Raw genomic sequence first — 25,848 nt, forward strand, 5'->3', positions numbered from 1 at the left:
CAAGGAGAAAAAACATGTTTGGTACAAGGAGAAAGATGCTACAGATGAAATATTCTCATGAGCTGCAAGCTCAAAAAGAGTTAGAGAGAAATCTAAATTGACAAATCCCTTAAGGGAGGGGGACACCGTTGAAGAGATTGTCATGCAAGGAGGATATTCAGTAAACAGGATTATCTATAATGAGATAATCCTCTGATGTGCTCAAGCTGTGAAGAGATAGTTTGAAAGAATATTAAAGAAACCCTGTGTGTATTGGAAGGATACAGGGTGCAGTTTGGGTCATGTCTCTTTCCAGGATAATACATTTATTTCTTCTTTCATAAAAACCTAGTAAGGAGGCGGTGGCCGTGATGTCTTCTGAGGGATGCACAGTGACAATAAATATATCACATCTCAAGGAAACTTCTGTGTTGACAGTTAACGATGCTGTCAGGAAGAGGAATACTGCATGAAAAAAAAACCCTGAAAGCAGATGTTTGCTATGACATATTTATCTTTATAAGCTGTGCTGTTCTTGGCACAATTTTATTTATTTATATACTTACAAATATGTTCTTAATGCATAGACTCAGGGAACATTATAAGCATAAATGATCACAATACTGTGTGAGTCTTCTTAAAGTCTTTATTACTGAGATTTCAAACAGTTTGGAGAATAAGTTAGAACTGCAGAGTATGGAAACCCTAATTGCATAGTTTCTGAGGAAATGGCGGTGATATTTTAGGCCATGATCCTGAAAATCATTCCATGTGATGTTTTACCCACCATGGAATGAACTCGAAACCAAATCAGCTTCAGGACATCCACAAGTAATACTAATTGTAGTAATAATAAGATAGTGCTTTCCATCTTAAAGCATTTTGCAAACTTCAATTAATCAAACGTCACAATAACAATTCTGTGAGGCAGGTAAGTGTTATTATATCCATCATTCTGCCAATGGAGAAATGGTGGCACAAAGAGATAAGTAACTCAGGAAATATGGGATGGCTGGGACCAGAACCCAGCTTCTGGCTTTCAGTCATCTATTTTAGACACTATGCAATGCTCTTTAACTAGGGTTGCTAGGAAAAAAGGTGATTTACCTTTTAGTATGTGTTTCTGGGTGATGTGAAACTTTACTCAGTGACTGTTCCATCATATGGATACCATTCGATACCATTTGAGCCAAATCTTGTCCTCACCACAAGGCAGAAAGATCGTAAACAAATCAAAACTACTGTGAGAGACTGAACATACTCTAGAGGAGCTCCCTTAGGATACATCTACACAGCAAGTGGAAGCCTGCAGCAGTGAATCTCAGAGTGTGTGTCTGCAGAATCAGGCTCATGCTACAGCACTAAAAATAGCTGTGTAGACTGTCAGGTTTGGGCTAGAGCTCAGGCTCTGAAGCCTAGCTTGGAGGTGGGAAGAGTGGTCTTGAGATTCCAACTTCCAGTCCGAGCTGCACCATCTACAGCTGTTTTTAGCACCACAGGGCAAGCCCATAGACCCACACTCTGGGACTTACTGCCTCAGGCTGAGTAGATGTATGCTCAGTGTGAGTGCTGTGGGGAGGCTGAGGAGAGGAAAGTTCACAGAGTAATTGGCCAAGTCTGCTCCCCATAAAGTATAAGCTGACCTGTCCATGATTTGGTGACGTCAGGATACAATAAATCATAGAATCATAGAAGATTGGGGTTGGAAAAGACCTCAGGAGGTCACATAGTCCAACCCCCTGCTCAAATCAGGACCAACCCTAACTAAATCATTGTACATTGGTAAAAAGAGTCGAAACTTTGAACAGCTCATTGTTGTGAATGCATATCGAACAGCGGATCAAATATGGCCAAGAAATCTTTAGAAAGGAAGCTGAAGAAACTGCTTCCCTGAAAAATAGGGAAGGAATGTAAAATTTATAACATTCATGTAAAAAGAGAAAGTGTGATCCATTTTATTCTAAATTAGATTCTAGGTAGTTAGATACCAACCTAACTATGGCAGAAAATATCACCCAGCTGAATAAGCTACATCAGTCCACAAAAAGTATTCACTGTATCATTTAGCATTTTGAAATATTACAAGATTGAGTCTTCTGTCTCCTTAAATTACATACCAAATGGTTGATGGGGTCTGTCAAGGTTCCTTCCCCACTCTGAACTCTAGGGTACAGATGTTGGGACCTGCATGAAAAACCCCCTAAGATTATTTTTACCAGCTTAGGTTAAAACTTCCCCAAGGTACAAACTATTTTCCTTTTGTCCCTGGACTTTATTGCTGCCACCATCAAGTGTCTAACAAAATATAACCAGGAAAGAGCCCACTTGGAAACATCTTTCCCCCAAAATCCCCCCAAGCCCTACACCCCCTTTCCTGGGGAAGGCTTGATAAAAATCCTCACCAATTTGCATAAGTGAACATAGACCCAAACCCTTGGATCTTAAGAACAATGAAAAAGCAATCAGGTTCTTAAAAGAAGAATTTTAATTGAAGAAAAAGTAAAAGAATCACCTCTGTAAAATCAGGATGGTAAATACCTTACAGTGTAATCAGATTCAAAACATAGAGAATCCCTCTAGGCAAAACCTTAGGTTACAAAAAGACACAAAAACAGGAATATGCATTGCATTCAGCACAACTTATTTTATCAGCTATTTAAACAAAATGGAATCTAACGCATATCTAACTAGATTGCTTATTAACCCTTTACAGGATTTCTGACCTGCATTCCTGCTCTGGTCCCGGCAAAAGCAACTCACAGACAGAGAGACCCTTTGTTCTCCCCCACTCCAGCTTTGAAAGTATCTTGTCTCCTCATTGGTCATTTTGGTCAGGTGCCAGCGAGGTTATTTTTAGCTTCTTAACCCTTTACAGGTGAAAGGGTTTTTTCCTCTGGCCAGGAGGGATTTAAAGGTGGTTAGCCTTCCCTTTATTTTCATGACAGGGTCTCTCAGGCCTTCTCTGCCCTTGATGGAGGTATTGACGCACTGAGACCCCCTGCTCAAGATAAATCCACTCAGACCGGATTACCAACTAAACAGTCTTCCTAATGTCTAGAAGGGCCTGGAGGAAATATGGACCGATCAAGAGCCAGCATGCCAGTTAAGCTTGCCTGCTTCTTTTCAGGGCAGTGTAGGGTGAGACTGGGAAAAAAGCGGAGCTTCTCAGTGATAACCCAGCATCCCAAGGCCAGGGTAAGGGCTTGCCTTCAGGCATTGCTGATAGATGTTTGCCTTGGAATTTTGTGGTGTTTGCTTATTGAAAGGTGCAGACTGCCAGAGTTTGAGTTTGTATGCAATGTAGTTGTAGCCACATCTGTCCCAGGATATTAGAGACAAGGTGGATGAGTTAATATCTTTTATTGGACCAAATTCTGTTGGTGAGAGAGACAAGTTTTTCAGTCACAAAAGGCTCTTCAGGTCTGGGAAAGATATTCTGATGCTACATCTACACTACCATGGGATCGACGCTGCTGTTGCAATCAATGCAACGGGGATCAATTTAGCGGGTCTAGTGAAGACCTGTTAAATAGATGGCAGAGTGCTCTCTGATCGAATCCAGTATTCCACTGGGAACGAGAGGAGTAAGGTAAGTAAACAGGAGAGTGTCTTCCATTGACCCAGCATGGTGTAGACACCACAGTAAGTTGATCTAAGCTACATCGACTCCAGCTAAGTTATTCATGTAGCTGGAGTACCGTAACTTAGGTTGACTTACCTCTGTATTGTAGACATAGCCTGAGTGTCATAGCTAAATGCAAGATGGAACAGATTGTTTAGCATAAGAAGTTGGCGCATATTCTAAGGGATCAGCCTGGGAGCTTAAATTTATAATTCTGATCGACACTAAAAATTATGGACTGACTAGAGACACTGGATTTATGGTTTATTACAACAAATTTGTAACCCACTAATCCCCTGTTTTGTCCTATGACAGAAGAGGTGTTAAAAGACCACTCTATAGACCACTCTACCTTGAATGGCCCCCTTAGAACATATGCTTTGTTATGGTTACTTTGCTTCATGTCGATTGATTTCAAGCTTATGGGCACAACTGGTGTATTGACGCAGAGAGTGCTTGTAGTACCTTGCTTGAGAGTGTTACGGAGAAGCCCCACATGTGAGCATTGTCCTGACTCACTTAATTTACTCACCTGGCTATCCTACTCCAGCTTCCTTAACATCTGCTCTACTCAGCAGCCACAGCTCTCTGCATCCATGAATCTGTGAAATAGCTTTGTAAGATCGCTAACCAACTTCAGAAGTCAGCATTCAATTCTGCTACCACAAACCGAAAATGCATGAAAGATGGTGGAAGCAGTGCAGAGCCAGCAATGTTCACATCATATGGCTTAGCTAGATAAACTTAGGTGGGCCTCAATCTACCAAAATGACCATGAACTAAAAAGAGCATGGAGATTAGGCCAGCTAGTGTAATGGACCTGAACTGTAGCAGTCTCAGTAAAGAATTATGCACTCCTGCTAATTCAACCAGCTTTCATGCATGAAAATACCAAACTGAGACATAGGCTGTTGAACTTCAGATGTTTATTGAAGTCACTGATAAGAGAAAACAAATTCTGATTCCTTGCAATGCACTAATGCTCAAGAAATATTAAAGTTCAGTATAAAGTAACCTTACTGGATCACTTGCTGCAATTCAGTTTTTCATTGGAAACATAACCATACAAACCCATATAACATTCTGTAGCTTTAAATTAGAATTAACATTAAGATGTGCTTGTCCACTTATTGTATGCTTTGTAGCTTTCAAAGGGCAATCCGTTGTTATAAAGAAAGTACCTTTCCAAAGTCAGTTCATTCATTTACCAAGTATTTTCACACCTCTTCTGAAGAGCGCTATCAGTAACACTGTGCAATGAATGAGATGGCTCAAATTTGCATAATGAAACCATAAAATACTATATCCTCCTCCCCACAAGATGGGGAGAACTGGGTCCTGGCACATCTTAGCTCCAATATGCAGTGTGGTATTAGGACTTCCTGTTGTACACAGGATAAAAATGATACAGAAGATTTTTGTAGTGTCCAGGATTGGGCCAAGAGTGATGGTGCCTATTGCTCTAGTCTCTGCTACACACTTGGCAAATTCGTATCTTTGCGCGTGGCTCATGTACATGTACAAACCCAAAAGGTCAGGTATACATCCAGAACATGGCAATGATGTAAATTTAATAGCTTAGCTTCACCTATGTCACCTTGGGATATTGTTTGCAGCAGCATCCCCTCTCCTCACAGTATTATGTGAACTCCCAGATCTCAGTACAACGTTATTCTGCTGACTCTGAGCCTTGTATTTACTGCATTAGAGTACCAGTTAGGCAAAGTTCTGTCTAATTGCACAGTAATTATGAAGCCGGGCTTTGTTATACTAACTCTGAAAGAATAATAAGCAAGCACAGGTGGCTAAGCCACAGTTTTGCCCAGCTTGTTTAATGTGCAACATTATTCAGGATACATAACCAAATGTTGTTAATTTAACATTATAATTAAATTCAAAAACCTGTTTAATTGTGGGTTAAAATAAGAATTCAAACTAAAAATTACAGAAAGTCAGGAAATTTGAAGGTTAAGGTTCATAAAGTGATGTTAATTTAGGATGTAATGGATGCATTGTATACTTTCTGTGTGCGTTACGGGACAAATTCTACAATGAAAAGTGATATTATATAGGTTTTATAAACAGAGTACATTAAGACCCTGCAGCCTGCAGTGACCTCTGTCTCTCTCTCTCTCTAGTCTAGGACTACACCTTTCAAGATGGAGGCTGACTTTTGCTCTCTGTAGTCAGACCTCTCATCCTTATACAATTACAGCAGCCCCAGACACAATCCAATAGAAGCCTTTATTCACATGTAGTATTTTATAGAAACCAATGGGAGTACTCACAATGATAAAGTTACCTGTTGCAGGATTAGTTGCCAGTCTTGTTGACATGAACATGCCCTGATTAATTTGTCTTTAGGAGTTCTGCAATGGGATCTTTTCGTGGCTTTTAAGGCTGTATTATTTTGAGTCTTCTTTCATTTCCAAAACAATTTATTTTAGTGTTTTGATACTTTCATGTTAAACAAAGTTTACTATTAATCTGGAAGCTTCTATTAACATATTAAATTTATAGGAATTCACCATTCAGTATTTAAGCTAAAGATACAGCCATCTTTTGCTGTCTAGTATTTTATGAGCATAAAAAACAATAAATTATTTTGGGGAAAGGGTCAAGATCCTTCTTCTTTTGTCAAAATACCATTGTATCCAGAGTAGAATCTCCCAGTCCTGTTTAGTAATAAAGCCAGCCTGTTTAGCAGGTGGCAGTTTATTTGCTCAGATATTTCCTGATATGCTCAGGAGCACTAAGTTGTGGGGAGTTGTTTGAAAGGAGAAAGTGCTTCAAAGAGCTGGTCAAGATGTTGTCTCACCTTTCACTGAAGGTGCACAGCTTCATTCACCAAAGTGGGACAAAGCTTCGGGGTTCTGTCTGACTACACGCTAAGCTTGGATGATCGGGTAGCAACAGTTTGCTAGTTGCATGTATAGAAATCTGGATGCAGGGCTAAGCAAACATGGTCTGGCCTCAGAAACATTTAAAATTAATAAAAATGCCCTACAGAGGGCTGTGCTCTGATGCAGCGGAAATGTTGAAAGGCTTGACAATATGCAGTTTGGTGCGCTAATTTGCGTGTCAGTACCCAGGATGCTCCTTTATATCCAATTTATTATTGGATTCCTTTTCAGAAGTGCTGAAAATAAATAAGTACAGTTCTTCAATGATTGCTCAGCACCTCTGTAAGCCAGGCTGTATTTATTAAGTACTAACTGTGCTCAAGAAGCAGAAGAATATTTAATCGTTGGCCCATACGAGGGCCAATTTAAAGAATTTTTTGGCTCTACGAACTGTGAAAATTGGGGTCTCCCCATCTTCCTTAAGGGACCTGAGGAACCAGACCCGTCCCAGAAGCCCCCTTACACTAACCATCTGGTGAGTCCCAGCTGCCTAGGGAGCAAAACCTACCTGTGCAGCTGCCCACAGTGTGAAACCTGAGCATGGCTCTGACCCCCTTGTGCCAAGTTACGGTGCCACTCAGTGAAATTTCATTCCTCCTCCCCCCTCATGAGTCACGACAGGGAGGCACCTGGGCCAAACCTGTTCAAGACCCAAATATGTTTGTCACCTCTTAGAGGCAGAAAAAAATATCCACTGCCCCTCCCCACTAGCACTGCCCCTCCTCTTCCCTTGCCACCCTGGCCCTCCTCTTCCCCTTCCAGACATCTCCCTCCCCACCCTACCCCCCAGCTTGACTCTCTTCTTTTTTCCCCATCCCAGGCATATTCACCAAAAGCCTGTCTCCCACCGGCTCATAAGCCCCTACACCCACCTCCCCACAATCAAGGAGTCTCAGTCCAGAGAGTCTTTTCTTGTCCTTCCCTGAAGATGACTTGCGGGAAGTTCTGCTCTTTTGTGCTGAGAGGAGCAGGAGCCTTAGCCGCTGCATTGGCACGTTGAGGGCCCACTGCAAGGATTATACCTGAGTGCTGCACCAGTAGCACCCCCAGATGTGACCTGAGCCTCACAGTGGTTGCAATTTGCTGAGCTGTTTTCTCACTTTAACTTACAAGTTACTTGTAAGTTACAAATCGACGGGGTGGGGAAGGGAACAACCTCGCACATTGCAATCAGCAGTGTGGAAGAAAAAATGGCCAGATAACACCCTAGGCCCAAACCTGGTTGGACGGTCCCCTTAAGATTGGGGGCCCTGCGAAAGTGCAGAGTGTACATGGGTTAAAGTGGGCCTGCCCCTTACAATCTAAGGCCCTGATCCTGCAAATTGTAATGAGCAGAGCAGATACCACCTCCACCAACAGGTGGTGCTGTATCTTTATCTTAGCATTAAGTTGTCTTTTTCTGATGCTGTGTTGGTTTGGAGGAAGTTAAGTCCTGCTTGTGTGTGCTGGAATTGTTATTTGGATTGTTCAATAAATCCTTTGTTTTCTATAAGTGCATATTACAAACATTTGCACACATACATAACTTTCTGTACACAAGTAGCCCTGTTGAAGCAAATGGAGCTATTCACCTGTGTAAGTGTTGAAGGATCAGGGTCGAAATAGATATTGGATAACTATTTTATAACAGGGCTTGTCTCTAAGCTTTGAGAAAAAATTGACAGGTTCATCCTGGCTTATATGTCCACAGAATCTATCACTCTGTGTTCTGCAGTATGCTTTTCAAACCATTTCCAACAAGATGTGTAAAAGGTTAACAGTGTGCTTATTTTAACTTTTCAAATTATAATGAATAAATGGCATTTCCACTGTATTCATTGTGATTTGAAAGCAGATAATTAATGAATAGTTTAAGTGATAATTACCTCATTTCAATATTTACAGAAAACTGGCACTTCATCATCATCAAAGTACATTGAGAATGGTCTTATTATCTACACAAGTGCCAGGTTTCTATAAATATTGAAATTTGGTAATTATCTCTAGCACTATTTCTTTCTTACCTGCTTTAATATTTGAACAAATGGAGATGCCATTTAGTCATTAAAACCCCCCAACCATCTACCTGGTATCTTTTTAATGATTCTGGCCAAAGAAGTGAGGTAAATTGCCAAGTATGGTCAATGGAAATAAAATTAAATACTCCATTTGTATGTGTTATTTGGAGAACTCGCTTTCCTACATCTTTTTTGTTTTGTTTTTTTTTGAAAAAACTGCGTTACTTTGGCTCCTAAAAGCAGATGATTGGCTAACTCTTGCCAGTCCAAACCAAGAGATATGGAAAAATGTACGAAGGGGGCAATCATAATACCTCGGGCTTCCTCCAGCTTAGGAAGGTAATAAGTGTGGTTCTTAGTGTATAAAATGCTTGCACTGCATTTACACTTATCCACTGGTGGCTGGCTAATGCTATAATCTTCCCAAAATATTTCCCAGGACACAACACATACACATTGTCCATTATATACCACACGGGTTATATTTTCTAGTTCATCCTAGACACATGTGCCTAGCAATGTATCCCTACTGCATGGTTCTGTGGTGGCAGGCAGGGAGAGGCATACCCATTTGCAAGGGTCCCACTCTGTGCACTGTCGTATGTCCAATAATCTTTTCTCTTTCCCAGCCCACTGACCCATAATACGAGGTAACCAGAAAGATCCCATGGCCAATTTTGGTAGTGGACTGACTTTCCATAGCTCTGCCTCCACAGACTGTTGATGGGCAATTTTAACTATAATTTCTCCTAATAGCAATTCAGGCATAACCCTGCTGGAGATATACTGTATCCATTCATGCTTATAAGTATCAAACAACGATCTTTTTCGTTGTTTTACAAGGTGCTCCAGTACTTTAACATTGCCTGATATTACCCAAAACATTTCATGTTAGAGTGATGCTAAGCTAAGAATTTGCATTTCAGTGCATCCCATGGCTAGGACAGTTTTATTTCCCAATTCTTTGTATAATATCCAGGTGGTGGTATTCAACCATTTCCACAGATTCCATGTCACTTTCAGACTGCCTTGGCCTATTTGCACCAAGTCTATGTTTGCATCTGCCTGTTTGTGTACAAGATTCTCCTGCAATTGTGATAAGGCACTTAATTTATTCCTAATTACTTCTAAATCTACCGTATTCATAATACCCGCTCCAAAACCAACCCCTCCCAATATGGTGTCTGCTACATCCCGCTTGGTTCAACCATAGGAGCTTCAGTGTGTCTTTATCCATGCTTTTAAAATAGGAAGGGCATAGGGCAAGCATCTTTGTTCTACTCGTGACACATTCAGTTGGGTCCAGTCCATATCAAATCTAATCTCTACTAACAAAGGATTCAGAAGGACCCTTATGGGGGTCACTGTGAGTTATAAATAACTTGGGTTTCTTCATCTTGATCAGGGTGATCCTTTTAAAAGCAACATCCTTGGTCCAGGTCTTAGTGCATGTGTCTGGGAACCAAAGATTTGAGGCTTCACTAGGTATTGGACAATATCCCACTATGACAGTTAGTATTGTTCCAGTTTTAACAGGCTCATCCCACTGATATGGTAATCATGGGTAGCTGGCACTCCAGGTGGTGTTCCCATAGGAACCCTCTATTTTAACCCCTATTTCCCAGTGGTTTGGTTTTCCTATGATATTTGTCAGGTTAACCTCGAGTCCCACTTCCCCTTCCTAGGCATAGATATTGGTATTCCCCAACGGCCTTAGGATTCGATTTGTATTTGTATCATACCATTCTAAGAGGATTCCTGGTTTCTGGGTGAGGACCCATGATTGGTTATTTAGGGGAGAGATGGCAGTGGGCTTCCCCAAGATATTTTTAAATATCTGGGACATACAGGCCCCCAAGAACAGGGACTGCCAAACCTCATCCTGAGGTTTCATGGATTTGGAGGTATTAGTGTTCGAGCAGTGACTTATGTTCCGAATCCCTGGAGTCCTTTTCTGTAAAAAGATCAAAACATCATTAATCATGCAAAAGGTTTAATTTGTGAGACATGTACCCATTTCAATTTTCCATCCTTCTCAATAATGGATACCGGTGGACTAAGGCGGTCCACTATGGAATGGCATCCTGTCCATTTTGATTCCAGAGAGTGGCCCCTTTTTCCCAATTTAAGGTACATGACTTGATTCCCTGTTTTCCATAGGGCTGCGTCAGTATGCTTTTGTGCATTAATATTTTTAGTCATTTGTTCAATAGCTTGATTAACCCTATATTGGAGAATGGTCTTGCCTTCTTGCAGCTGCTAAAACCATTGCAAATGTTCATCCTGTGTTATATTAGGGGTCCATCCGACATCTTGTGTTAGGTGGCTAGGGTCAATCATAAGATGCATGGAGTGTACAAACTTAATTTGGAATGGCTGGATTTGGTTTTTAATCTGTTGCTGCTGCGGATAGCTGCTAAGATCAGAGGCAGCTTGTCTGGCCAGTCTTTTCCAGTGTGATTTACTATCTTCCGCAGTGCTTCCTTAATGCTGCGGTTCATATGTTCTGCCTGACCCGAAGATTGGGGTTGGTATGATATATGAAACTTTTGTTTAATTCCTAAAGCTTGTAACATTGATGTAAAAATTTCTCCCACAAACTCCCCTCCCCCATTATCAAAATCTATTATTTCAGGGGTACCATATCTACACACCACTTCATTAAAAAACTTCTTAGCTACCACGTTGGTGCTGTTAGTTTTAGTGGGAAATGCCTCTACCCATCCTGAAAAAGAATAAATTATTACTAACAAATACTGAAATCCTTCTTTACTTCTTGGTAATTTATCAATAAAATCAATATGGACCCTATGCCAGAGCCCGAGCCTTTGTTGGTGCATCATGGGTTGCCAGTGGGGCGGTCGTGCTTTATCCTGTGCACACCGAATGCAATTCCTTACCCATATTCTAACATCATCTTCCATATTTCTCCATTCTGCCACTTGTCTTAACCTATTTAAAGGTCCCTTTATCCCTTCACGCATAAACTGATGGGCTACATTAATCAGTTCTTGTCTTTCCACTTTTCCTGGAATTTAGTGATTTACAGTGACATCTGTTGGCTCAGGGGCCTCAGTGGAGGTGCTTTTAGCTTGACTTCTAGTTACAACTGCTATACTCTGTTGTCGGGCTATTGTATCTACCCGACTGCTCCAAATGGCTTCTTTGCTTGTTCCCTTGCTGTGGGCTTTTACATGCCTGATTTTCAATTGGTTAGGATTCTCTGTTACCCACTGATAAATCCATTTCCATTCATCTAGGTATGCAATATCTTTGCCATCCGCTGCCCTCCACTTATTTCTTTTCCAGTCCTGCATCCAGAACTGAATTCCCTTTACACAAAAGTCGCTATCAGCGTAAATATACACTGGTTGTGGGGAATGCTCATATTGTTTTAGAGCCTGATAAATTGCATGTAATTCAGCCTGTTGGGCTGACCGATGGTCCAGCTGACCCTGCATAACTTCTTTATCTAAACTGATAGCTGCATACCTTACCCACTTTTTCCCATTTATCACCATTACACTTCCATCAGTGAACCAAATGTGCTTCTCTTGCCCTACCGTATCCATTTCCTCCAGTGGGACTGCTTCTACTAAAGCAACTCTTTGCTCCAGAGTGATCTCTGGACAGTCATGTCAGTTTCCTTTCTCAATTAAAGCATGTGTTAGCATGTCTGGTTTAGATACTGTTTCTGTGGTCACCCCTCTATTAATTAATATCAGAGGCCATTGTGCCATTCGGGTATTAGAGACTTTCCCTCCCATCAGTTTTCCTGACAATATGTCTTTAGTGGAGTGTGAGCGCTCTGAATACTGATTGGAGCTATTCCTGTGAGTGGCTCAAAAGATTGCACTGCCCAGACTGCTGCTAGGCATTCGCGTTCACAGGGATCAACATTGATCTCAGCTCTTTTTAACTTCCTGGATTCATATGCTACTGGAACCAGTTTTCCCTCCTCCTTATTTTGTAGTAGTGTAGCAGCCAAGGCTGTATTATTGGAAGCCAGACGAATAACAAAAGGCTGTGATTCATCAGGGAAGCGCAGTGCTGGAGCTGTGAGAGCCTTTTGCTTTAAGAGCCTTAAAGCATCCTCCTCCTCCTCTCCCCACTCCCATTTGGCTTTTTTCTTTAATAATCACCACAAGGGGTCAGTTATTTCAGCATCGGGGAGAAGCTGGAGTGGTGTTGATGATGTGGGTGCACTGGGGGTTCACAGGCTTCTCCCTTATGGGTATTTTGTAACTTTGTAGCTTCTCTAACCAAGACAGATGTGGATGCCCCATCCCACTGCATTCTGCTGGCTCTGAACTGCATCAAAGTTCACCAGGCCAGTCGGCAGATCTCATTATCAGTTATCTCTTTCTCTCCCTCCCCTCCCCGCCCCATTCTGTTTAGCAGCATCGGCCTGATATTGCCAGAAGCCTGGGTATACTCCGTCCCGCTGCCGACCCCTATTCCCTCGCCCTCAGGAACGACCCCTTGGATATTCCCCCCGGTTCACAACAATCCCTTTTGTACCACTCTCATTTGTATATGTAACTGCTGGTTCTATTGCTGCCATATAAGAGACCCTTTCTTTCTTTATAGTGGGTAATGGTCCAGAGTGAGTGGTTATTTGCTGGCCCAATCCCCTTACTTCCCTTAGGTTAGCAGGGTGATTTATCCTGCCACACTGCAAGTTTACCAGAGTAATATAGGGCCAAGGAGGCAGCGCAGTCCCTTAAGGATTGGACACTGAATGCGAACTCCTCTGTTGGGGTGGCACCATTGATTACCACCAGACCAGCCATTATTTGCATCAGGGCCCTTCGAGTTAAATAATTCTCAGGGTCCTCATTAGGCTCCTGGGTGGAGGCTACAGCTTGTGCTATAAAGTTACGCTTGCCTATTTTTTTCCCCAAATGTTGCCATCAGAGCCAGGAGGCCGTCATTACTGGCGACTGTTATCCTATCCAGGGTGGCTCTAATCTCCTGGGCAGTACATATGCCCATGAGTCGGTAGACTTCTGTGGTAGTTAGCTCTTCCCTTCCTGCCAGGAAGACTGCGTTGGTGCACCATCTAGAAAAGGTTTCCTGGTTCAGGGTCCCCAAATAATCAGCCATTGCTTTTAAATCGGTAGCTGACTCTGGGACTGTGGTAACGGTTCTGCTCCCCGCACCATCTACGGGGGTGGTTACTGTGCATCGCTCGATAGCTGCTACCTGGGCTTTGGGAGTGGGGGTGCACTCGCTGTGTAAACATTCATGCAGATTACCCCAAATATCTCCCTCCCAGGTTTCCCTGGGGTCCCATATTCCTTCCTCCCAGTCCAGGCTTTCCCTGGACTGTGTTTGAGCCCATTCTCCTGCTGTAACTGCTGCAACCTGATGGGTTGCGAAGCTTAGCTTCTGCTTAAGTTGCTTGATAATTGATTCACAGCAATTATGGCTTGCAGGAACTCTGCCCTGCTCTAACGTTAGTTTCTTTACCATGCCCTGTAGGACCTGGTTTTCTCTTACAACTGTGTCCTTTTCTTCTACCTGTTCTAATAATCCCTTTTCTTTTGTTTTCAGTGCCCTTATAGTATCTTTCAGTACGTCTAAATGGTCATGAACCATCGTAGCCATTATTTGCAGGTTCTCTGCCTCTTGCTCACTGGTGCTGAGCTTTTCACGCAGTACAGTGTTATCTGCTTGGCAATTGGCCAGCCAGAGGAACGCCTCAGTACAGGCCTCCCACAATAGCCAGAGTGCAGCCTAATCCGTTTTTACTCGGTTTGAAGGTTTATAAATCAATAAATATTTTACCAATTTGTCCTCTAAATCGGCTATGGTGTGGACGTCAGCTATTGCTTGTTCTGTCCATGGGCTGTGGCCAAATTTCTGCAGGATTTGTTTAAAAGGAGTGACTTCTTGCACACATGGCAGCTTTTTTAGTTCTGCCTGAGTATTGTCCTTAGGGGACTCTTTTCGCCTGAACATTGTGTTTTAAGATGTTTGGTTGTTCTTTCTAATAACTTTCATTAAGATCTTATGTTTGCCCGTGCCAGTGCCGGGGCTTACAAATTCCTTCCTTCACCCTGTTGCCCATGCTAGTGCCAGGACTTATCATTTTAACCCACTCTGGGCCAGAGGGAGAAACTCTAAGTCCCCCTCTGTATTGCTCGGCCTTCTACCACCAAGGGTTCATACACCAAATATAAAAATCCTTCCCAGGATCAGAGCAAGAAACACTAAGTTCTCCTCTTAAGCTCAGTCTTGCTACGGCTGAGGTATATGCAGCTAGGATTTTTCGGTTTGGAGCGAGGACCTCTAAGTCCTCCTCCTATTGCCTGGCCTGGCTACGCCCGGGGGTATACCCAGCTGCAGTTATTTCAATGCGCTAGGTTCTCTGCAATGGTGAGCACACTGTTGGTGCACCAACAAATAATAACTAATAACTAATAATAACAATCTACAATTAGAAAAGAAAATTCAGTTAAGACACCTTTCAAATACTTTTTTTCTCTAACAAGAAAAACATCTCATGCAATAGAAACATACAAAGGGATCTTGATTTTCTGTTTCTAGCTGCAAACTGCACATATAATAAAAGGAATGTAATGTGGTCACAGCAGTGTGTCTGATACTAAAATACTGCCACAAAACAAAATGTGTAGTGATTAGGGTCTGACAAAGTAACATTGATTCACCCATCTCCAGAACCTGAGGAGCTTCAGACCAAGCAAGACAAATGTGCACTTGCAGTATTTATTATGTCTTCCAATTAAACAGAGCAACAAAGGCAAAAAACCCATAACTGCTAAGTTACACAGTTGGTCCAACCTGTCCTAAGAGATACAAAAGTATGGAGTGTTTTTCCCACAGTGCTATTAATATATGAGAACTTCTCATGCAAAGAAGAACTAGAAATAAGAATCTTGGGTCCCCATTCACTGCCTTTTGTTTCTTATTCTTCTGTTGAAGGAAGGCTGGAAACAAAAGCACATTTCCCCAGATGCCCTAGTTACACACTGTACAATACAGAAAATGACCACTGGTGTCAGTTCCTCTAAAGTTTTCCAACAGGCTATGGGCAAAGTAACAAACCCCCTTACCCTATTCAGTGGCCTTTCTTTAACTAAGCTGCAAGTGAGGGAAATCCTGATTAAGCAAAAGATAAATTGACAGGATTGAAGTGATATGTAAAATCAAGAGTAGGAGTACGAATTATTAATGGCAATCATAAGTGTATAACGTTAAAGAGTCTCATCACTATTGCAAATTACAAAGACATGTAAATCACTTCTTTAAAATTATTTTGAACATATGCGACAATTAACCAAGCCTTGGCAGTTTAATGCAGTGCAAGACTGAAAGAATCGGCAATGTATGAAAAGAGTGGAAATTGGAATTTGTCAGACATCCCCTTGTTTGCCCTCTCCAAACTTCTACTTAGTTGAAACAAGGAGACTAAGAAAAGCAGTGTTTTCCTCACAATCAGTTCTACTCCTCCAATCTTCTTTCCTTTCTCACTTTGGAAACCACGGAGAAGCATGGTAAGCTTACATCCCACCTGCAGTAGGCCCCTATCTAGGAAAGGGACAATGCTTGTCTCAGACCACCTTGTTATATAACCTCCTCAGTCTTGACACCAGTAAGGTAGTCTCTACTAGTGATGGACTTCTAGCCACAATCTTTTCTGCTGAAGGGCAGCATGATGCTGCATCCTGGCTATTAGAAGTTCAGCGAAGTACATTGTGAGTCACAAACATATAATATTTTATAATTCATGTTCATTACATGTTGAAATTCTCTATCACCCTTTATCTGAGGATATCAAAGTGCTTTACAAGCACTGAAATTTAAGTATTTTTATTGTTTTGGTGAGGCTGGGTGATTTGTCCATCAATAGAAACTATCATGACTCAAGAGAATGTGCATTGTATGAAGAAATCATCAAATATCTCAAGATCTAGATTCCAACATGTTACCTTCTTTTGAGTGTTCCTAGCAGGCAGAATTAGAGTCATAGCATGCTTCCCACAATAAATATATATATTTAAAATTCACAAGTACAGTAAGATCCTGTATTACAAATAATTGAAAATACTATTAAAATTTCCATGGTGCATCATATTCTCTAATAAATGAAACTAGTTCCAAATAATTCCTCTATTTTTAAAGGCAATGGGCCAAAATCATTCTTGCTTTAGTCTGGAAGACAATTAAGCTAAACCAGGAATGAGTTTGTTCCAGTATTTTCAAGGGTTGCCTGTCACAGTGTTATGAAAAGGTAATTGATTTATAAACATGCATAACCTACATCAGATTTACAGCAGAGAATAATTTTAACATATTAACCACTGCTAATGCATTCCCTTTATTTAAGAGATGCATATTTCATTATAAATGACTTATTAAATAGGGAGATGGCATTTATGTCTGCCTTTATTTCATTGTGACTGGGTTGTAGATTAGTTTTAAGTAGTCAACAATCACTACACCTTTCCTTACTTTGTTTTCAGCCATGCCTGATTCACTACAAGTAGCTTCTAAAATGTATTGAAGCCATTTGTAATGAACTGTGCAGTCTGAAAATATTGAAATTTACATGTATTCACCATGGATAAAGACATGTTCATCAATCGTAAGTGCTTCATAGATGTTTATAAGTGTAATTTTTAAATTTTCTAATTTTGTGAATATTTATACAGCCTTATGATAGCCATTTTCTCTTTAGCCTCAGAGTTAGCATGATGCAATGGATAGGGACAGAGTTGGGAGATAAGATTTTGATTCACTGCCTGGCTTTGACTCACTTAGCTTGTGCCTCAGTTCCCTCATATGTTCAATGGAGCTAATAATGGTCAATCATTGTTGAGATCCACTTAATTCTAAAGGCAATGTGGTGTTTATTATTATGAGACTCTGGTATTGCTCAACAGCTTTCTCTATTCCTTTATGAGTGTTTCAAATTTGGTTATTTTTTAATTATCACAGCGGTGGCTCAGACAAAATGTTAGTACATTTTCTCTTGTATACATTTTAATGTGCTGAAAATGGGACCAGGGCTACATTAATAGATTTGAATGATTTGCAGAGCAAAGCAACCGGTAATCTTAATTTATTATAGATTCTAAGCAGGACCAATTGATATTTTGAGCTGCAATTTCAACAGATAGCCTTTTTTGACTCAGCCAGGAATATAAAAGTTAACAGAATATTGGGAATCATTAAGAAAGGGATAGATAAGAAGGCAAAAAATATCATATTGCCTCAAGATAAATCCATGGTACGCCCACATCTTGAATACTGCATACAGATGTGGTTGCCCCATCTCAAAAAAAGATATATTGGAATTGAGAAAGCTTCAGAAAGGGCAACAAAAAAGATGATGAGTATGGAACAGCTTCCATATGAGAAGAGATTAATAAGGCAGGGACTTTTCAGCTTGGAAAAGAGATGACTAAGGGGGGATAAGAAAGAGGTTGATAAAATCATAACTGATGTTGAGAAAGTAAATAAGGAAGTGTTGTTTACTCCTTCTCAGAACACCAGGACTAGGGGTCACCAAATGAAAATAGGCAGCGTGTTTAAAACAAGCAAAAGGAACTATTTCTTCACACAACGCACAGTCAACCTGTGGAACGCTTTGCCAGAGGATGTTGTGAAGGCCAAGACTATAACGGGGTTCAAAAGAGAACTAGATAAATTCACGGAGGAAAAGTCCATCAATGGGTATTAGCTATGATGGGCAGGGATGGAGTCCCTAGCCTCTATTTGCCAGAATCTGGGAATGGGTCACTTGGTGATTATCTGTTCTGTTCATTGCCTCTGAAGCACCTGTCATTGGCCACAGTCGGAACACAGGATACTGGGCTAGATGGACCTTTGGTTTGACCCAGTGTGGGTATTCTTATGTTCTTATGAGAGTCCCCACGCCCTTGTGAATGGTCACCAGGCTGTTATAACTGGACCCAGCCTTTGAATCCCATGTGTTTCCAAGCCCAGATACCGTCTCCAGCTCTGGCCAATCAGGCACACTCTTGGGGTCCAGACCCCATGTCTAGCACTCTGTTCTTGGGATGTGGAATGCTCCAGAAGGCCCAAGACCAGTGCTGAATGCCCCAAGTCTCCTCAAGAGCCTATGCATCCTCTCATCTTCATGGACACTCCAGTGTATAGTATAACTCTATGTCAGGGATCGGCAACCTTTGGCATGCAGCCCACCAGGGTAAGCCCCCTGGTGGGCGGGTCAGTTTGTTTACCTGCCGCATCCTCAGGTTTGGCCAATCACAGCTCTCACTGGCTGCGGTTCACTGTTTCAGGCCAATGGGGACTGCGGGAAGCAGTGGCCAGCACATCCCTCGGCCTGCGCCGCTTCCCGCAACCCCCGTTGGCTTGGAGCGGTGAACTACGGCCAGTGGGAGCTGCAATCAGCCGAACCTGTGAATGCAGCAGGTAAACAAACCAGCCCAGCCCAACAGGGGGCTTACCCTGGTGGGCTGCGTACTGAAAGTTGTCGATCCCTGCTCTGTGTGGTAGATAAAGTAAGGAACACACAGGCTTTGAAAGAGATGTACTTGTCTATGAAAAAACAACAAAAACCTGAACGCAACCCCCACCCTCCAGAGTTCTCACTACTCCTTGGAGTCCTTTGAGGTTTGGTCAGTGTCCTTCATGAGGGCCCAGTCTCTCCTGCCCTTGCTTCTGCAGCTGGCTGTAGGATGGGTCCTCTTGCTAGACAGCCTGTTTCTTCTTTAAAACAGTGTGACACACCTTTTTTTCTTTCTTTCCTTCTACTGGGGGGTGGGGTGTTTGTGTGTTTCCATTCGCCAACCTCCCATGGATATAGAAGGTAGTTAACAGTACATGGATCTGCCAGTAGCCCCCATTGTCCCAGAGAAAGGCTATTCAGTTGTTGATGATCCTTGCATCTCTCTCATATGCAGGGTCAGAGGCCTAGGAACCAGATCCCTCCCACCCCAACACAGGTGAGGGATGAAGCAGTCCAACATGACAGCTACAGTATACAGTGAAGAACATAATCAAGTTACATTCAAAATGGAGGTCGACAACATGTCATGGTTTCCACAATATCAGGCTGAGGGGACAGACATAATTCCAGAACAATCACAGTAACCAATATGGGTTGTATTTCCTGATACTCTCCAAAAAAACTTGCAAATTGCCATGGAGATATTGCTGATTACACGAATCAGTGACAGGGTAAATGACCTTGTAACTGATTTGTTGAGACTCTGCAGTGTATATGAATTTGGGTGCCCCATCTGAAAGTGGAGCATGAATGAGAATAGTTATATTGACAGCTAACCTTATTGATGCGGATCCCTGTTACTCTTAACATTGGGCCAATGGTTAGAGCTTAGATCAGTGAGACTGACAGCTCTGGACTGTCACTAGATCTTTTCCTTGTTGTTGGTTTGCTGGAATGGTGTCACACCTTGGTTGTTGCAATTGAGATTAATAGAATGTACTTGGCTTCTTTACCACTCCCTCCTCCCGCAATGTTATTGCATCTTCACTCTCCCAGTTTCCTAGTGTATAACATTGTTGATGAACACTCTAGGTTGAGACTAGCAGGGTTATCCACAAATGAGAACAGCTGATGTGACTGAATGTGGGGCTAAGGATATTTTTGTTTTATAAACAGACACACACACATTTATTCCTTAGAGTAGGTGTGAAAACTATAGGAATGAGTGAATTTGTAGGTAATATTAGAAGGGACTGGAATGAGGCCTGTTTTGCAAGATGTTGTGTAATGTGGAAGGAGAGGAGCGGATTAGGGGACTAAAGTTTTTCTGGTCTTTTCTTTAAATGCATTCACTTTCTTCTTCCTCCCTTTCTGGTGTCTGCATAGCTGTTCCTCGTGGTGGATTTTGGAGAGTGGATACTGCAGACAGTGGGGCTAGGTCTCCAATAGTGGTTAGATGTTTCAAAAAAATATACGTGAGAATGAACTTAACTGTGAAAGTGACTCAAGGAGCCTGATCTTAAAGGTTTCCCTCATGTCTGGCTAGGGGATAGCAGCAGCTAATTCAGTGGTAGAACTGCTGCTTCACTGCAGGAAACTCAGGAGCCAGAAGGAGAGTGAGAAGTGGTGTATATTCTGGCTGTAGCTTCTTGTGCTGTTAGGCCTATCTCATGAGGAGGGATAGCCTACGAATGTGCTGCTGGAAATCAAAAATGCTGGTATGTCATACCACTAAATATCCTGGCTTAGTTGAACCCTGAAAAATGTTGGCTATGTTTTGTTCTCCCACTATGAAATGATCTAATCACAAAGCAACATCCATTAGCACTGTTTGCTAGGAGACAAGAATTCAGGGCCAGACTCCTTTTGACCTTTAGATGGAGACAAATAGCGCAACAATGAAGATAATTTTAGTTCCGAGTGGAATAGAGGGTATATAGATTTCCAGAGGTCACTGCTTAGCTTATTTACTAGATATCAAATGGCCATCAGGTGAAACCTCCAAAAAAAAAAATGGGTGAGAGGCAGTAACATCCCCTATCTTTTCTTCTTGAGATCCTGTCAAAGACTGGGGCAAGGGACAGAGCAGTTGTTGAGCTCAAGGACTTTTGTCGTGTGGGTTTTTTGTTTGATTTTAACTTTCTGTGCAACAAGCTAAGTGGCATGAGGGTGGGGGGGAGTCACATACAGCTGGAGCCACTATGTATCTTTCATTGCCTATAGGGTGGCCACAGCCACAGAATGGGAAGTGCTAATGGGATTCCTTTTAGTGAAATTATGGACAGCTACCATAATTCTAAAATAATACCTAATCAAGGTAACCAATTAACCAGCCACTCAGTTAAGTATATAAATTATATTAAAAAAAAGCTAGTTACAAGAAAAATACAAAACTGAGAATAGAATAATATAAATCTTTTTCCCTATCATGACATTTAAATAAGAGAAGAGTAGGTGAATCATATTAATCTGAGACAATTTAACTAAAACAGGTTGGCTAAAATCAAACAACATTCAAACTATACAATTAAAATAAGGGTAATTAGTTTTCCCTCCCAATTTCCCCTTTTTATAGTTAACACAGCCAGAGCTTCCCTGTTGGAGGGTTAACAATATTACTAACCTGCTGCAAAATGCTTCAGAGTTAGGGAAAAAGAGCCTGCTTTCTGCTTCTGTGGCTCAGCTTCTCTCAACCCTAGCTGGAGGAACCAACTAGGGGCAGAGCTCTTCTTGACCTGCTGCTCACAAACCGGGAAGAATTAGTAGGGGAACTAAAGTGGATAAGTGGATGGGAACCTGGGAGGCAGTGACCATGAGATGGTCCAGTTCAGGATCCTGACACAGGGAAGAAAGGAGAGCAGCAGAATATGGACCCTGGACTTCAGAAAAGCAGACTTTGACTCCCTCAGGGAACTGAGAGGCAGGATCCCCTGGGAGAATAACATGAGGGGGAAAGGAGTCCAGGAGAGCTGGCTGTATTTTAAAGAATCTTTATTGAGGTTACAGGGACAAACCATCCCAATGTGTAGAAAGAATAGTAAATATGGTGGGCGACCAGCTTGGCTTAACGGTGAAATCCTTGCTGATCTTGAACACAAAAAAGAAGCTTACAAGAAGTGGAAGATTGGACAAATGACCAGGGAAGAATATAAAAATATTGCTCGGGCATGCAGGAATGAAATCAGAAAGGCCAAATCACACCTGGAGTTGCAGCTAGCAAGAGATGTTAAGAGTAACAAGAAGGGTTTCTTCAGGTATGTTAGCAACAAGAAGAAAGTCAAGGAAAGTGTGGGCCCCTTACTGAATGAGGGAGGCAACCTCATGACAAAGGATGTGGAAAAAGCTAATGTACTCAATGCTTGTTTTGCCTCTGTCTTCACGAACAAGGTCAGCTCCCAGACTACTGCAGTGGGCAGCACAGCATGGGGAGGAGGTTACCAGCCCTCTGTGGAGAAAGAAGTGGTTCAGGACTATTCAGAAAAGCTGGATGAGCACAAGTCCATTGGTCCGGATGCAATGCATCCAAGGGTGCTAAAGGAGTTGATGGATGTGAGTGCAGAACCATTCACTATTAACTTTGAAAACTCATGGTGATTGGGGGGAGGTCCCGGAAGACTGGAAAAAGACTAATGTAGTGCCCATCTTTAAAAGGGGGAAAGAGAAGGATCCAGGGAACCAGGCCAGTCAGCCTTACCTCAGTCCCTGGAAAAATCATGGAGCAGGTCCTCAAGGAATCAATTCTGAAGCACTTAGGGGAGAGGAAGGTGATCAGGAACAGTCAGCATGGATTCACCAAGAGCAAGTAATGCCTGACTAACCTAATTGCCTTCTATGATGAGATTACTGTCTCTGTGGATGAGGGGAAACCCTGGAGGTTTTTCACCTTCCGCTGTAGCATGGGGCACGGGTCACTTGCTGGAGAATTCTCTGCTCCTTGAAGTCTTTAAACTACGATTTGAGGACTTCAATAGCACAGACATAGGTGAGAGGTTTTCTGCAGGAGTGGTGGGTGAAATTCTGTGGCCTGCGTTGTGCAGGAGGTCAGACTAGATGATCATAATTGTCCCTTCTGACCTAAATATCTATGAATCTATTAAAGCAGTGGACATGTTATTCCTTGACTTTAACAAAGTTTTTGATACAGTCTCCTATAGTATTCTTGCCAGCAAGTTAAAGAAGTATGGGCTGGATGAATGGACTATAAGGTGGATAGAAAGCTGGCTAGATTGTCGGGCTCAATGGGTAGTGATCAATGGCTCCATGTCTAGCTGGTAGCCGGTATCAAGTGGAGTGCCCCAAGGGTCAGTCCTGGGGCCGGTTTTGTTCAATATCTTCATAAATGATCTGGAGGATGGTGTGGATTGCACCCTCAGCAAGTTTGCAGATGACACTAAACTGGGAGGAGTGGAGGGTAGGGATAGGATACAGAGGGACCTAGACAAATTGGAAGATTGGGCCAAAAGAAATCTGATGAGGTTCAACAAGGACAAGTGCAGAGTCATGCACTTAGGACGGAAGAATCCCATGCACCACTACAGACTAGGGACCGAATGGCTCGGCAGCAGTTCTGCAGAAAAGGACCAACGGGTTACAGTGGACGAGAAGCTGGATATGTGTCAACAGTGTGCCCTTGTTGCCAAGAAGGCCAATGGCATTTTGGGCTGTATACGTAGGGCCATTGCCAGCAGATCAACGGACATGATCGTTCCTTGTATTCAACATTGGTGAGGCCTCATCTGGAGTACTGTGTCCAGTTTTGGGCCCCACACTACAAGAAGGATGTGGAAAAATTGGAAAGAGTCCAGCGGAGGGCAACAAAAATGATTAGGGGACTGGAACACATGACTTATGAGGAGAGGCTGAGGGAACTGGGATTGTTTAGTCTGTGGAAGAGAAGAATGAGGGGGGATTTGATAGCTGCTTTCAACTATCTGAAAGGGGGTTCCAAAGAGGATGGCTCTAGACTGTTCTCAGTGGTAGCTGATGACAGAAGAAGGAGTAATGGTCTCAAGTTGCAGTGGGGGAAGTTTAGGTTGGATATTAGGAAAAACTTTTTCACTAGGAGGGTGGTGAAACACTGGAATGCGTTACCTAGGGAGGTGGTAGAATCTCCTTCCTTAGATATTTTTAAGGCCAGGCTTGACAAAGCCCTGGCTGGGATGATTTAGTCGGAGATTGGTCTTGTCTTGAGCAGGGGGTTGGACTAGATGACCTCCTGAGGTCCCTTCCAACCCTGATATTTTATGATTCTATGATTCTATGAACCCACACAAGGCACATGGTCTTGTGCAAAGCAGCTGCCCTAACTACCACACCCAAGTTCAGAAATTTCTGAGAGTGTAGTGCTAATTGTGCATCTGCCTAGCACAACTCACTATTACCCCTCTAGATCTCTTAAAGAGATATCTTCCTATTGGGAACGTGAGTTACACATGCTTTTGTAGGATAGGGGACTGTTTCTGACTGTGGACCAACCCAGGTCAAAGAAAGATGGCTTGGAGAAGGCATGAGCTGCAGGAGAACGATCCTAGATATTCCAGAAGATTCTGGCCTACCCCCATAGAATTCTACAGGGTAGTGAGGAAACAGAGGCAGGGAAATGTGTGTAGAGTTGTATTATTTTTTATCTGGATCTGTATATCTTTTGTGCTATGTAAGGTAAAGAGTAGTTGTGTTTAGAAACCTTTGCAAAGTCTACATGCTAGTTTGCTTTTACTGTCACATGTCTCTGAAGAGGTGAACTAGAAACCCAGAGTATCCACTGTGACGTTACACCCCATATTCTTCATAACAATATTATGATATGAATATGACATAATGAAGATGTTTTATGCAAGATGGGTCATGTGAAATATCATTGGAAAGGTTACGATTTACTGAATGTGATTATCCAATTTGTATACATGTATCATTTCTGTGTCTAAAGTTAGGAATATTGACTATGTAACAATTACAACTGTGTGTGTACTTAGGAAACACCCACCAGACAGCAGGCCATCAGCCTTGATGGGCCATTAGGAAGAAACAATAAGACTTTGAAGCTACTAATATCTCTCCTTCCTGAGAAGCATCCTGGGACATTGCTTTGACACTACAAGGTCAGGTGGTCATGCCACCTGGTACTAAACACCATCTTGAACTTCTAATGATTTTCCACTAAAAGGAGAGGGAGGTCAAGAGTAGAAAACAAAAGGTTCCCACTTTATGTACATTCTATTTAAGGCTGGGGAGTAAGTTGATCTTGGTTCACTCTTCATTGAATCCCCACCTAGGATGACAGCTAGAAAGATCTAAAAAACAAAGACATGGCCGGGGGGGGGGGGAGTTAAGCCCAGACTGAAAAGGGGATCTTGTCTGTGAATATGGTGTCTGAAGATTTAAGCTGCAAGCTGTGTAACTAACCTTGAAGAATTTCTGCAACCAGCCCAAAAGCAATATTTAGGGTGAGAAATTACTTCTTGAAACCAGTCTCTTTAAGATCTTAAACTTAGTATGCGTGGTTTTTTTTATTTGCTTAGTAATCTGCTTTGTTCTGTTTGCTATCCCTTATAATAACTTAAAATCTGCCTTTTGTAGTTAATAAACTTGTTTTTGTGTATTATAAAACCCAGTTTGTGCAATTTATAAGTGGGGGGGAGAAGTTGTGCATATCTTCCTCCACACTGAGAGAGGGAGCGAATTTATGAGCTTACGTTGTATAGTTTTCTCTACAGCACAAGACAATATTATTTTGGGTGTACTTTCCAGAGGGGAGCTGCTCTTGAGTGCTTGGCAATTTCCTAGCTGAGTCTTCCCATAGAGACCTGTTTGTAAACTCTGTGTGACTCTATAACTGGTACATCTACCTGTGTGTGTATGCTGCCGGAGGCTGGAGAGCCTAATTCA

The 25,848-nt window shown here is 42.1% G+C and overlaps 1 protein-coding gene across 1 annotated transcript; it reads right to left on the bottom strand.

Moving 5' to 3' along the window:
• Positions 1-11,536: 11,536 nt before the first annotated feature.
• On the bottom strand, positions 11,537-12,073 carry LOC144279554 (ribonuclease H-like). The gene has a single exon (XM_077841489.1). It carries the CDS (start codon positions 12,071-12,073, stop codon positions 11,537-11,539), a length of 537 nt encoding a protein of 178 aa, XP_077697615.1.
• Between the last annotated feature and the right edge of the window lie 13,775 nt (positions 12,074-25,848).

The sequence above is a fragment of the Eretmochelys imbricata genome, chromosome 1 (genome assembly GCF_965152235.1).
Source record: "Eretmochelys imbricata isolate rEreImb1 chromosome 1, rEreImb1.hap1, whole genome shotgun sequence".
Lineage (NCBI taxonomy): Eukaryota > Metazoa > Chordata > Testudines > Cheloniidae > Eretmochelys > Eretmochelys imbricata.

What these genes read in the sequence shown, in the direction of transcription:
- LOC144279554 (XM_077841489.1), bottom strand. Translation starts at nt 12,073, where the DNA reads ATGGATACGGTAGGGCAAGAGAAGCACATTTGGTTCACTGATGGAAGT.